Genomic DNA, 15,349 nt, shown 5'->3' on the forward strand with positions numbered 1-15,349 from the left:
CTGACTCCAGAGATAACGGCTGAACCGGGTTTGGAGAGACTGAACCCGCGCCGGTGCTCCTCCCGTTTGCTTGGACATGTTTGAGTACCACAGCTCTAACCCGCCACTTCAGCTGCACTGGCGGGTTTGTGGGGACGCAGCAACTCCGTCCCGAGGGCAGCTGAGTCAGCACCCGTGCCCGCGGCTTTGGGCGGCCGCTGGAGGTTCCTGTTAGGCCCGGCCCGCTCACCGGGATCTTCCCTGCCTCCGTCCAGTCAGCCTCCAGGAGGGCGCCGCCGGCCGCCGTGACTTAAGCAAGGCACTACTATCTCCATCGGCCGCCGCCTCGGCCGTCTTCCTGCCCCGAGTGCGACAAAATCTGGCCAGCCTTCCAGCTGACGCCGCTCGGCCAGGGCCCTGCAGCATCGGGGCGGGATAGAAGGAATCCGCAGACCAGACGCTGAAAGTTGGCGCTCGCGGACGCCCCGACGCCCTCCCTCCACGACGCATGCGCCCACGGGCAGTCAGCGCGGGTCCCGTCTCCGGTGACGTGGCGGTGCGGAGGCGGAGCCAAGACCGGCGGCGGGAGGGTGGGGGAGGAAGAGCGAGGTGAGCGCGGACGTCAGAGTGGAGAGCGGAAGGTCAGGGAGGCTCGGAGCGGAAGTGAGACTAGGGAGTCTGTCCGCCATTGTGGACCCGAGAAGCGGAGAGCGAGAGGGGGAAGAGGAGCGTGCAAGCGGAAAAGACGGGCCTCTTCCTCCGACTCCCGAGCGCGAGGCCCTCATTTTGGGTTCTCAGCGAGTGGCGGCAGCGGCGGCGGCTGGAACAATCACTCGGCCAAGGGCGACAGCCAACTGCTGTGAGTGCACGGGGAGAGGCCCAGGCAGCGGCGGCGGCGGCGGCTCTCGGGTTGCGGTGAAGAATGTCAGCCACTAGCGTGGATCAGGTGAGGGAGCAGAGGCCCCAGGCTCGGCGAAGGCCCGAGTCCCGGAGCTCCACCCTCGCGCGGGGCTTCGGCTCCTCCCCGTCGCCGCCGCTGCCGGCCCCATAACGGTGCCCCGGGCGCAAGTTGCTGCGGTGTAGCTGCCTGGGCCGGGGCGTACGTCTTGGCCTCGTAGCCTGCGGGCGGGCGCGGTGCCGCGGTGGGTGGGGGCAAAGACCGGTCTTAGGGGCCTTAGGACACATCCTGAGGGCGGCAGACATGGGGCTGAGACCGGGCGAGCTCTGGGAGAAGGATTCCGAGTGGCGGGTGGGAGGTTTAAAGGCCGGGGGTGGTTGGGAAATTGGTGGCTGTGGAGGATATGGTGGGTTTTTACTCCTACGCGGATAGTCTAAAATAACTTGTCTTTGATAATGCCTTTGATTAACACACTTTCTCTCTTCTTCCTTTTTCTCCTCTTTACCGCATCTTTCGTCTTGCTACACAGAGACCTAAAGGGCAAGGAAATAAAGGTGAGTTTGGATTTTTTTTTTCTTACTGCTCAATGTTGCCTTGATGTTACTTTTAAACTCTGTGAGGATTTTTTGTTTATTTTTGCTCCCTCTTGGGAAAAAATGTAGGATTAGAGAAAATATTCATCATGGCTAAGGTAGCCAAGTTCTATCCAGAACTTCGGTAGTTCGTTGCTTTGAAGCCACTTTATAGAAACCAAAGTAGTACGAGAAACAGTTTCCTTGTCAGTTAAGCAGGAATTGGTGTGAACCTAGTGGTATTTCGTTGGTTTTCCAGTTTATCTGTGTTATGTAACTTCTGCCACAAAAAATTTCTACATATGTATGTAGACAAGTATATTCTTAAAGTGGACATTTTGTTTGACATGTCTGGATTACACTGGAAAATGGAACTCTACATAGTATTCCATCACATTAATGAAAATTGTACTGTTAATCACAGATTCTATTGAAGTCAGTTGCAAGGAGGCAACAACAGGAGAGAGATTAGAATTAAGTAGGCATGCCATCTTGCACTGTTGTCCTGATTGCAAGGTGTGAATCAATCTGGTATTCTATAAAGGGCTGAGAATAAAATAATTTGTGACTTTCTTTCAGGATTTTATAATTTCCTCTTTAGTAAAAGTAGCATTGAAAGAAAAGTGTTTTTTTTTTAAAGTGTGTTTTGTATTAATATGGAACAGTGCAGTCAGCTGACTACATTAGTCATGTGACATTTAGTTAAGTATAGAACAATAACTGCTTTCTTGGGATAGTGCCAATTAAATAACATCAAAGCAAATTATATGTAACGTTTTGTAGTGCTTGAAATTACGCTAAAATTTGCTTTTTGTTGATTTCAGTAACACAGTGTTGGAAATTAAGATCTATAGTAGCCTTTTAGATATAGATTGTCTTTGGTGCCTTTTAAATTCTTGTTAGGGTATTTATTTGCTATTGCAAATTTGGTGAATTTAAAATAATAGGTTTTGGAAATGTAGATTAGTTAATTTCCTTTGAAATGTGGAATTTGTACATGCCAATTACATGGCACCATATTAGGTAACATTTATTGGTTTGTTTTTATTAAAGATGTTTTCTTGCAGTATATAAATATTTAGACATTTTAATTTTTAAAATTTCATTTCTAGAATTTTTTGTTATTGTAAGCATAAACCTGAAATAAAATTGGATATTGATTTATTTTAAATGAGTTTTTAAAAATTTGTGAATTTTAAAAAGAATGATCCTTTAATTTCTTTTTTTACTAGTCTACCCATTAGGAATTATATAGACTTGGAGATTGTGAAATTGTTGTCATTATTGCCTAGCATAAATTATTTTATCCTAGATCTGTGGGGAGGTGGCACTTTGCAAGGCTATTTGAAATGCTAAGTGTTTTGTGTTACCTGCTTTAAGGTAAGTACACAAGTTCTATGAGGTACTTGTTTGTTAAAAGAGTCTCTACAGCATTGTAAGTCAGTAAAATAAATTTGATTTATGAGTGGTCATTTCACTTAGTTAGGCACTGGTGGCATCTTTGATATTAGACATGAGTTATCTATAAACTGCATAATATATCCACTGTTTGCAAATAAGTATTTTTTGGTTATTTCAAAAATTTTTATCCGTCAGTATCACTTCTGTTAGGTGTATTCAGACACATACACAAAGTGTTTATTTTGATAGTTTTTTATTCTCAAGAAATTTTCTTTCTTTCCCCCTTGTTGTTCAGTTTATTAATTTCATATAAGGTTAGAATAATGGATTGGGATTCCTTGGAGTCCTGAGTTCTAATACTGCCTTTGGCTACTGACTTGCCAAGTGAGCTTGAAAACATTCTACTTGTTTGTCAGAATCTCCCCTCTATAAAATAAAAATAATAACTCTAGTCATAATTCCTGTGGTATGTTGTGAGGATTCTTATAATTACAATAGTTCGCTGCTCTAGTAGCAATTACATTTGCTGGATTTCTTTTCACTTTCCTCACTTAATCTATTTTTAAGATGTGGGAAGACTCCTTTGCGTGGAGCCTTGGCAGGAGGGGAAAAATGTTACTGGCCTGAAAGTATTGCTAATCATTTAAGTTCCTTAAAAATGGCAGATGCTACAAGTGCACAAATACACATATACGTTATTTGTATTTTTATGACTCTGCAGGGAGAATTACAAGGCAAAGGCAGCACCACCAGTGAACCTCATATTAGTAGCTATGTGTGTATTTGAGAAAAGCTGTTCTGCCTTAGCTTGTTTCCAGCTAGTAAAATTATTTTACAATTCTGTTTACTTTTATTAAGTTATTTTTCTTTAACTACAAGCTCAGTATTCTAAATATGTGTAATCTTGAATTCAGAACTTAGCAAGCTTATGAAAAATAATATGTCCTTGAAAAGCTGGTGTCAGAGTTTTGAACACATAATCCTTTTCAGTCAACTTACTCTAATTTCAGAGATTCTGTTTTTTTTCTGAATTGTCTTCAGTTGACAGCATTAGCCTAACACCTAGTTTTAGTGTCTTTGATTTTCTGTATATCCTTAATTACTTAATTCATTACAGAAGCCAAAAGGAATTCTAAATAAGTGTCTTTGATATGGCAAAAATGTTTTTGTAGAATAAGTAATAATTCAAGGTTTACTTGTTTTCTAAGTTTGAATTCTTTTTTAATTAATAGACTGTCCCTGTGTTAAATATCAGAACTCTTTATTATCCTTGGCAAGAGTAGTACCAAAGGATAGTAGAAATTTAAGGATAATTATTGCCTATTGGTTCATAATTTAACACTGACTTTGTATTTTTTTTAATATTAACAAGTAGAATTTTTGCTTATTGGAATAAAGGTGTGCAGTGCTTTTATTTGGGAGTACTATGGATGGAAGTGTCAGATGCCATACTTACAGTCTTAGGCCATACTGCCTCCTTTCTCCTCTTCCTAAGTTTATAAATAGCAAATTCATGGAACAGGATTTATCTTTTTCCTCCTCTCCACTCTCTTCCAACAGAGAGGCATATGCATTGTTTTATACAACTATAATTTAAAATAATTAGGTTAAATTTGGCTAAGGTTTAATTTTCAGGAAAGTAGTAGAAAATGTCTTGCATTTTGGCAATATTCAGTTGTATTCTCTCCTCATCCTCCCAAGAAATGATTTCAAAGCACTTTACTGTTATTATTTTAGGCTTCATTTTATCAATCCTCACAACGCCCTTGTAAGGAGATAGAGGGTATATGGTATTGTCGCTGTTTTTGTAGGTGGGGAAACATGATGCACAGATCTGTTGACTTTCCTAACTTGATGTAGTCAGGACCAGAGCAAAGAATCACCTGGCTCCTAAGGCCCATGTTCTATCTTGATTTGACTCTGTTTCATAGAGCAGAGGAAACAGGCGAAGAATCATGTAAGTCATCTGTTCTTTTTTCCCCTGAAGAACTTTTACAGACTATGGAACTAGCTTGGATTTCAATTCTATTTAATGGTTTTCAGACTCCAAGACATTAGTTTGTCGTTAATATTCAAAAACGAAAGTCTTTACGATCGTTTTCTTAAAGATACACTTCCAAAACTTAAGGGCTAGTTTAATGCAAATAGCTTCTCAGTATATGTGAAGTATTTTTAATTGAACTTTTTTTTTTAAGTAGATTAACTTCTTGTACTATATTTTAAGACTTTGTAGACATTTATGCATCATTTAAAAATGACTGTAGACTGTATTTGTAATAGTATATGGGTTGTTCTCAGGCCTAGCCTTAGAAGAGAAAGAATGGAACAGAAGAAATAAGTAAAAATAGCAGTATAATATACAGATAAATTTTAAGTAAGTACTTTTTTTTTTTTTTTTTTTTTTTAAATAGAGACAGGATCTCGCTCTGTAGCCCAGGCTGGAGTGCAGTGACATAATCATAGCTCAGTGTAACCTGGAATGCCTGGGCTCAAGTGATCCTCCCTAGACTCCTGAGTAACTGGGACTATAGGCACATGCCACCACACCTGGCTAATTTCTAAACATTTTTCGTGAAGATGGGATCTTGCTAGGTTGCCCAGGCTGGTCTTGAGCTCCTGGCCTGGCAGTTTTTGTATTTGTATGAACTAGATTTTTGAGAACCTAGTGGATATGAGAGATAGTCATAATTTTTAAGTTGTTAGCTGTTGCAAATATTGACTAACATGTATGAATGTAATAGTGAAGAATATTTTTTCAAGAAGTAATAGACCAGGCATAACTACCTTTGATTTAGGAACAGTAAAGCTGGTGTCAGAGGAGAACAGGTATGTCAGAATCTCTTGGACTGAAATGAGTAACCCAGCCTTATAATGGCACTAGAAGTAACCTAAGGCACCCTCTTTATTTTGGTTTCTAGTGGCTGTTACATATTTAAATTCCATGGAGCATATTTAGCTCAACTCTAGTTCTGATGCAGTCCTTATCAGACGTAGTTAAATTAACGTTAGTGGAGCCAGGATCAAGTTGACCTTCAGGTTGCTCTTGTGGCCTCTGAGGGGCAATGTGGTGTAGTAAGAAGTCTACTTGGAATGCTTTACACAGTAGCATCATATCTTTGATCTTTGCTACTCATCGGATGGCAAAGATTTAAGGGATTTTGTGTATCTTTGCTCCCAAGCCACTGTTAACTCATAATATTACATTTTAGGTGCTCTATACTCATGGGAAAATTTAGGGATAATAAAAATGTTACGATATTACAGAGGAACACATAACTTAAACCCATCACCCTCCTAACTTCATAAAATTTGGTGATGTTGTACCTTTGAGCAATAAATCTTTAGATATTGAGTTCTTTTTGTTTCTAATTTGTAGACATCCATCGGAAACTTTATCAACTTTTTTCATCTTCACTAGTATAGAATAGTATATTTACATAGTGCCACCCCAGCAAGTATTAGCCTAGTAACACTTCCGTTTAAATGGTTCTAAAGTCATCTTAGTCCTATTTGGATCTTGTAATATTTAATGTGATAATATCTAAGATTATTGAACACTGTCATTTAATAATCAGATGAGATGAGGTAGGTACTATTCATAACCTTCTGAAACAGAGAAACAGTCAAAGGTTAGAGAGGTTAAATCCCTAACTGGAGATCATCTCCTCAGTGGGGGACTTGAGATTCAAATTCAGGACCTTACTTCTGGAGTCTGCTCAAAAGCACTCTGAAACAGCATCCAGAGAATAACAACTTCAGAGTGTTTATGGAGATGACCTTTGAACAAAATTATTTTCTGACTTGTTTTCTCATCTGTTGCAAGGATGATTATGGCTATCATTTGTGTCTTAATTTTGTTTGTCGTTTCATGTGAAAGTCTTCGTTTTAGGGGGCTTAGAATTAAAGCCCTCTTTATTTAGACATTTCATAATTATAAGTCTATTCATTGTGATATTGTTTCAAGTTAATTTTAGTCTAAACTTTACTGGAGACATTTAAGATATTTACTGTAACGTGAGATTAAAAAATAGTTATTTTTTTATTAGAGTAAATAATTTAGAGATTTAAACAAAGTTAGAGAACATTCAGAAATCTTTTTTATTGCCTACAACACTACTTGAAATAGTTATTTTAGATTCAAATATAGCATTAGGAAACTCTTTCCAACATTGTTGTATAACAGTTTACTCACTACAGTGTTGAGATTGGGATATTTACTTAAAGTTTTTGGTAAGGGGAAGTATATATATGGCTTGATGTAGTCTTGGGCTTATATATCAAAAGACTTTTAAGTATTTGTGGCACATAAATATTTGTATCTAAAATAGTTTATCCTTAAGAGGGTTCTTAAAAGGAAAAATAACTCAGTATTATTTTTTCTGATTACTTTTTTGGCTTGAAAAATATTAAAAACATTAGATTGTGCTGTGAGTTTCGTAAAGATAGCTACAACACTTCTAATACAAACGTATTTTTTAGTTTCAGTACAAAACGGTTCGATTCATCAAAAAGATGCTGTAAATGATGATGATTTTGAGCCATACTTAAGTAGCCAGACAAATCAGGTAAGTCTTCTGACAGTTTCAGATTTTAGGAAATTAACCTTTTATTAATATTAATTGATTTTCCAAATAGATTATTTAATGAGATTAACCATAACATGGATTCATTCATCTCGTGTACCTATATAGTAAGTGAGTAGTGAGTAGCAGTTGCAGGTTTATGGCACAGGAGAGTTCTTCAGAAAGTATAGGCACCAGAAACTAGGTTATGAAATACAGAATAAAGATTTGAAGGTGACCATTATTTGTATATATTATGGTTAGGTTTTTTGTGTGTGTGTGTGTATTGAAGGAACTTAATTTTTTAATGTCACTGCTATATCTTCATAGCTTAAGCTAATTAAAAGGCTTAATTAGCTAGAAATTTGTGTATTTGGAGGAGGGATTAGTTGCCTGAAATTGCCTGCAATTTTGAGTCAAGTGTAGTGTTTTCTTTTTTTAAAAACATTCCAATTTGAATTCATTGATAACTATTGAAAATTTTAACATGCCTTGTTAATGTTAGGGATAGAGTTAAGGAGTTTATAAACATACTTGCTTTATAAACAGTTGCTTGCGTATTGTAGACATGGACAGTTTTATCAAAGCAAGTAATTGGTAACTGGTGGCCTTGAGTATTTGTGTACAAGCAGAACTCCAATTTAAACATTGAAGAACAATGGTATCTGTATGCCATTTCTGCATCCATTTCTGTCTGTTATTAAAAATATGCCACTGATAGAAATAAATGAAGAAAATACATTTTCAGTATTCACCAGTTTTTTTTTAGAGAGAACATTCTGGAATGAAACTTTTTGTTTTGCATTAAAAAAGCAAAAAATGCTCAAGAGCTTTGGGTCTTAAAATTAGTTATGTAGTTCTTTGGAATAATTTTATGATTAATTTCATTGGAAATTCAGTTTTTTTGTTTGTTTGTTTTTAATTTTTGAGACAATCTTGTTCTCTTGCCCAGGCTGGAGTGCAGTGGCCCAATCTTGGCTCACTCCAACGTCTGCCTCCCAGGCTCAAGTGATTCTTACTGCCTCAGCCTCCTGAGTAGCTGGGATTATGGGCACATGCCACCACGTCTGGCTAGTTTTTGTATTTTTTAGTAGAGATAGAGTTTCACCATGTTGACCAGGCTGGTCTTGAACTCCTTACCTGAAGTAATCTGCCCGCCTCAGCCTCCCAAAGTGCTGGGATTACAGGCGTGAGCCACCGTGCCCAGCCGAAAATTCAGATTTTAATTGGCACTGTTAAAGATGCCAGTTAGTTTATGTCCATAAATTTGGAGAGTAAATTGGAAAACTGAAGTTTGACTTGTCTGCTTGCATATATGGAGAAAATGAAAAATGTACTCTAAAATTTTAACCTAGATTTTTGACACTGTGAAAGAACAAGGAACCAAAACTTACTACAGAATTGAACAATTTGTACAGTAGAGTTATAGGGAAAATTTGAACAAAAAATAGTTCCCAATTTGTGGGATGCAGGATTATTTTTAGGACCAAGGAGAGTGGTGGTTGTGTTCAACCTCATCTACCTCTTGGTTACTTCTTCCCCTTGACCACCCCTTCTGATCTACTGAGCAACATTCCTAGCATACGTTGGAGGAGAAGAAATAAATGGGAAAGAAAAAAACTTTACGATCTCAGCAAAATTACTTTTCCACCTAAAGGTTATGAAAGTAGATCATTTGTTGTGAAATGTAGTGCAAGTTTTAAAAGAAGTGTGATTTTATTACATTCTGGCTCATAGAGTGATCTCAGTTAACACTTATGGCAATATGGCAGTATTTTCCAGCTTTGCTGAGAAATTTTGATATTAGGAGGTGTAGTAAATATTCCTTCAAAAAGATCTCCATGTTTAGATAGGTTTGAGAAATTTTGAGGGCTAAACAGTTGAACTGTTTTTTTTTTTTTGCTACTTGATTTCATAGTTTATAAATTATAATTGAAAATGAGGTTCTTAAGATGAAGATATAGTATAAAAAATCCTGACTTGTTCAAACTGTTTATTTTTTTTTTGAAACGGAGTCTCGCTCTGTGGCCCAGGCTGGAGTTCAGTGCCATGATCTTGGCTCACTGCAACCTCTGTCACCCAGGTTCAAGAAATTTTCCTGCCTCAGTCTCCCACGTAGCTGGGATTACAGACACATGCTACCACACCTGGCTAATTTTTATATTTTTAGGAGAGGCGAGGTTTCAACGTGTTGGCCAGGCTGGTCTTGAACTACTGACCTCAAGTGATCTGCTTGCCTTGGCCCCCCAAAGTGCTGAGATGGATTACAGGCATGGAACACCCCACTCAGCCTTTCAAACTCTTTTTTAAGGAATTTTAGTGGACTGTAAAAGACAGTTTTGAAATTGCTACCTGAAGTAATCTTCTTGCATGTTTTACTTGGTAACAGATATTTTACAATTTTTTATTATTTGTCACAAGGACATAGAAGGGTTTCTGTTGGAGGAAAAATTTTTGTCAAGAGAGCTTCTGGTATTTCATAGAGGCACTTTAGTCTCTTCCTAGGGGAAAAACCAGTGGAGGGTGCCTGAATCCCACCAGTGTAGCAACCAGTGCTGTGGTTTGCATTTTATCTGTTCTATATATTGGAATTGTGCGTAAGACTTTACTTGTAAAAAAAAAAAAAAAAAAGAAAAAGTTTTAAAAAGTGTTTGGGAAACCATTACTTTTTAAAGGATATAAAGGCATTTACCTTAGTGAACCCAAATGAATTTTTTCAGCTACATCATTGCGGCTTACATTGGGACAAAACATTTGTAAAATATTTGTTTTAATGTTTTAAAAGATTTGTTTTAACTCATGACATTTGGAATCAACATTTGTATACTGTTTGAAGAGAAGTTGTAAAGTTTGATTCCAGTAAGGCCTGTTCTACCTATCCTTTGCAGTACTAAATATATTTTTAGCAGTCGTCTTTCTTTAATATTAAAAATAATTATCTCTAGCAAGATACATATTTACATTTTAAAGAGGAGTAATACTGTAGAATATTGAAAACTGGGTTTATTGAAAATTATCTGGAATCTTCAAGGTAAATTGTATGAGAATTTAGGTTACTCTCAATTACCTAGCTAGAAAATTAAATAAAATGTTTGGACCTTTTAAATAGTACTATCATAATACATGAGTGAAAACTGGATTTATTGGTGAAAGATCTCAAGAAGATAGTGGCAAATTTAAAGTTATACAACTATTTAATAAGGTCCTTATACACTGTACACAGTGTGTTTTTAAAATTAATTTATCTGATTTTAAAATTATAAATGAAAATAAGTATTTTGATGGGAAAGGTGTTTAACGTCTTTTGCTAATGATTTAAATTGTTTTGTATACTTTGATCTAGTTCATATCAAACCCAAGGGTACTTTAAAACAAGTTGTTGGCCTTTCTACTTCTGTGGCAGCGTGTTTCTTCTATTTTATAGTGTTCAGTTTCTGAAGGAATAAGTATTAAGTTTATAGTAATTTTGAAAGTAAATCACAGTCCTTCATTTCTTAAAATTAGTTCTTTATAGTTCTTCAGAATAATTTTATGACTGAATTGATTGGAAAATTTAGATTTTAATTGGCACTGTTAAATATGCCATGTAATTTGTGCATATAAATTTGAAGAATAATTTGGAAAACTCAAGTTGAGTTTGTCTGCTTGTGTGTTCGGGAAAGTAAGTTCTTAGCTATTTTTATCAGAGAAGTAATATAGAGAATTAAATTGTCGTTTTCTGCCGTTGTCATCACTGTCCTTAGTTAAGGTATTCATTAGTTCTGCCTATTGATGTGATTTTCTAACTAATAATTCTGTACTGCCACTCAGCAGTCTTAAAATCCAAGTCTGATTGTGTCACTGTAATGTCAAATAATTACTGTAGCTTCTCAACAGTGAATACATTTATTACATGAATGCCCTTAAAGTGGTGGTTCCACTTCCCTTTCTAGCTCATCTTCTGCCAACTTTCTCCATCTGATTGGCAAAATAGAACTTACCATTATTTTATGCAAGTATAAGTATTTTCTTAATGTTTCTTTCACGATCTCAATTTTTGTATGTATGTCTTATACAAACGTGTACACACACCTATGGCATTTCCTTCAGGAAGTCTTTTCTGATTTTCCAGTTATTTACTCCCTCTTCTTTGTACTTAAGTGTTTTGTTTTACTTTCTTTGTGCTTCAGTTAGAGTAATTATCACATTATAGAGTAAATAAGTCTTCCTCACCATACCTGTGAAGTGCTCCCGATTGGAGACCATGTTATTTTTTTGTCTCCAGTAACCAGCATGGTATCTGGCACATATAGCATTCATTATTTATTAAGTGAATGGATGGATTAGGTTATCTAATAGAATTAGAGAATGAAGAATTATGGTTGGTGAAATATTCAGGTTGAATATTATTATGACATTTTTCTTATGACATTTTTATGATTAGATATGCATAAATTATACTTTTAGAAAATTATAATAGGAGAAAGTACATAGCATAATACAGGCATTAAAATTAGAATGAACATCACTTAACTTTTTGCTTTTTGTTGTTAAATCAGAAGTCACTTCAGGAGTTTGAAGCACTTCAATTTTTGTGTGTGTGTGTGTGTGGGGTTTTTTTTGTTTTTTTTTTTAAAGAGGGTCTTATTCTGTAGCCCACACTGGAGTACGGTAGTGTGATCATAGTTCACTGCAGCCTCGAACTCCTGGGCCCAGGCGATCCTCCCACCTCACCTCCCAAGTAGCTAAGTCTACAGGCATGCACCACCATGCCTGGCTAATTTTTTTTTTTTTTTAATGAGATAATCTCTTGTGCAGGCTGGTCTTGAACTCCTGGACTCAATTGATCCTCCTTTTCCAGGCTCCGGAGTAACTGGGATTACAAGCGTAAGCCACCGTGCCTGGCTTTAAGCTAATAGCTTTTATAAGAGTTGCTAAAAGTAAAAAACCCAAATAGGTGACAGAGACTGAACATGGCTTGATTTACTTGTTGGCTTCTTAGTTTCCTGACCCCTGAATAACACTATGGGTATAGACAAATTAAAAACTTTATGTGTAACTATTGTGTAGAATTCAGCATTTGTCATGGTGAAATAAGAATATTCAATATAAATTTTGAGTTTAATTTTCTGAATGCTTTCTTATAAAGAATTAACATAAAAACTTCCTACTTTGTGTGCTTTTCCACTCCCACATCCAGATGAAGACTGCTGAATCTGGATTGCATTGCCAACAATCAAAATTAAAACTTGGAAACCAGTTACCTTCATATTCAGCCCACCTTTACTATGCATCTCCATGTGGAATTTATCCACTTTCCTGTATTATTTGTCTTTTCCATTTAACTGTAGATTTTCTTTTAGCATGAGAATCTTATATCAACGTTTTTTGCAATGTATGCATTTGATTAGTGGTTGAAATAAATAGTTAAAATTATAAATAAAGGATATGTTTAACGGTTTAAAAAAAGGATGAAGACAGTATACAGTTTTTTTTTTTTTTTTTTTTTTTTGGGCTGGAGTCTTGCTTTGTCGCCCAGGCTAGAGAGTGCAGCGGCCGGATCTTGGCTCACTGCAAGCTCCGCCTCCCGGGTTTATGCCATTCTCCTGCCTCAGCCTCCTGAGTAGCTGGGACTACAGACACCCGCCACCTTGCCCGGCTAGTTTTTTTGTATTTTTTAGTAGAGACGGAGTTTCACTGTGTTAGCCAGGATGGTGTCGATCTCCTGACCTCATGATCCTCCCATCTCGGCCTCCCAAAGTGCTGGGATTACAGGCCTGAGCCACTGCGCCTGGCCTTCTTTTCTTTTTTGAGACAGTCTCGTTTGTCGCCGAGGCTGGAGTGCAGTGTTGTGATCTCGGCTCACTACAATCTCTGCCTCATGAGTTCAAGCGATTCTCCTGCCTCACTCAGCCTCCCGAGTAGCTAGGATTACAGATGTGTGCCCCCATGCCCAGCTAATTTTTGTAATTTTGGTAGAGATGGGGTTTCACCATTTTGGCCAGGCTGGCCTGCCTTGGCCTCCCAAAGTGCTGGGATTACAGGTGTGAACCACTGCTTCCAGCCCAGTTTTATCTTTTAATCAGTTAATGTATATTCGTTTATACTTCTCATTTTTATTAAACTTTTGAGAGTTTTATATCACAATGACTTTTTGTCAGTGTGAAGCACTGAATACTTTTCATTTTTAGTAGATATTTTAGTGATCAAATTGTACACATTTGTGTGTGTCATCTTCATAGCTTCCAAAGTTTAGTCATTAATTTTGTTAAGATTTTTTTCTTCAAAAACTATTGTTGGTGTATTTGAACTTCCCTCAGGCTTTTCTTTATAGATATATTTAAATATAGCAGTCAATACTTCCAATATTGATTTCTGTAAGATGCTACTATTGCAGTTTTAAACATGCTGTTGATTCCTTTCATGTGAATATTGTGAGCATTCTTTGACTATATTTGCAGTTAGAGTTACTAAGTATCCATTATAGCTGAAGAATGTGTTCAGTTAGTAACACATGAATTTTCCAGTTTTAAGTATAGTCAGCCCTCTATATCTGCAGTGTCTACATTCACAGATTCAGTCAGTTGTGGATCAAAAATACGGTCGTCTCTAGGTATCTGTGGGAGATTGGTTCCGGAACACCTAACAGATACCAAAATCTGCATGTGCTCAAGAACCTTATATAAAATTGTGTAATAGTTGCGTGTAACCTATGCACATCCTTCTGTATACTTTAGATCATCTCTGGGTTATTTATAATACCTAATATAGTAAAAATGGTTATACTGTATTGTTTAGGTAATAATGACAGGAAAAAGTCTGTATGTGTTCAGTACAGATGCAACTATTCATTTCTTTTTCACAGCTGTTTTCAATCTGAATGGTTGAATCCACAGATGTAGAACCACTGATATGAAGGACTGATTGTGTTGGAAGAAGAAATAACAATACAACTGGCAATAGCCAGTAAATCTTCATCAGAATTATTATTTAAATGTAACCTCTATTACATTATATTTGGTTCTTAAGTTATTTTAGTCATATCAGAGAATCATTTCAAAAAACAATATGTTAAGTTAGCTTTCCATAGACAGTAGACAGTTACAAGAGTATAACAAATACTTTGTATACCAAAGGTAATTTAATAGTAAAACAAGTAACTTAGTAATAAAACATCTCAGTTTTCAATGATAAGCCTTTTGAAAAATAATTTAAAATTAGTTCTAGGTAGGAACTGTGATGTTGTTGTCACACATTCATGAGTGGAAAAGCAGCCACGAAATAGTGACAAGAGTGTAACAGTAGAAGAAATGGATTAAGAACTTTACTCCAAAGAACTTTGACTGTCTATATAAATTAAATAACCTTCAAAATGGTATTGACCTTTGAAAAGTAATACCAGTTGTACTGACAATATTAGTGGATTTTTTTCACTTTGCGTAAATCTACAAATTGTGAAGCTCTGTGCAGTGCTTTAAAATGACACATAAATCACACTTTGGGTGGCTGAGACGGGCAGATTGCTTGAGCCCAGGAGTTCAAGACCAGCCTGGGCAACATGGTGAAATCCTCATCTCTACAAAAAATACAAAAAATTTGCTGGGCATGATGGTGGACGTCTGTGGTCTCAACTATTCTGGGAGCTGAAATGGGAGGATTGCTTGAGCCTCGGGAAGTGGATGTTACAGTGAGCCAAGATAGCGCTGCTGCACTTCTGCCTGAGTGACAGAGTGAGACTCTGTTTCAAAAATAAAATAGAATAAAAGCACACCTAAATCAAAGATCGAAAATCTAGTTTCAGAGCTTTTTTTTTTTTTTTTTTTGCCTAAGAAGCTTACTTCAAAAGAAATAAGTATTTAAAATACTTTATTTTATTTTTTATATTATCTAGTAACAAATTTGAGCTTTTTTTTTTCTCCTTTAGTGAAATTTGGTGCCTTGATTTTTGGCAGTTCACT

At 36.8% G+C, this 15,349-nt stretch overlaps 1 protein-coding gene across 7 annotated transcripts in view; it reads left to right on the forward strand.

Annotated features, from left to right (window-relative positions):
* Window positions 1-644: 644 nt before the first annotated feature.
* Window positions 645-15,349, forward strand: part of YTHDF3 (YTH N6-methyladenosine RNA binding protein F3) — a 42,385-nt gene continuing 27,680 nt past the window's right edge. The window contains exons 1-5 of one of the 7 annotated variants that reach the window (XM_065519289.1): window positions 645-925; window positions 1,407-1,431; window positions 2,762-2,829; window positions 4,662-4,807; window positions 7,330-7,415. In XM_065519289.1, coding sequence (XP_065375361.1) covers window positions 4,750-4,807; window positions 7,330-7,415 — 144 coding nt within the window. In that variant the 5' untranslated portion in view covers window positions 645-925; window positions 1,407-1,431; window positions 2,762-2,829; window positions 4,662-4,749. The remainder of the gene's footprint in view (window positions 926-1,406; window positions 1,432-2,761; window positions 2,830-4,661; window positions 4,808-7,329; window positions 7,416-15,349) is intronic. The other 6 variants (XM_005563423.3, XM_015454897.3, XM_005563424.4 and 3 more) reach the window with 6 other exon arrangements.

The sequence above is a fragment of the Macaca fascicularis genome, chromosome 8, assembly GCF_037993035.2.
Source record: "Macaca fascicularis isolate 582-1 chromosome 8, T2T-MFA8v1.1".
In the NCBI taxonomy this organism is placed as follows: Eukaryota; Metazoa; Chordata; class Mammalia; order Primates; family Cercopithecidae; genus Macaca; species Macaca fascicularis.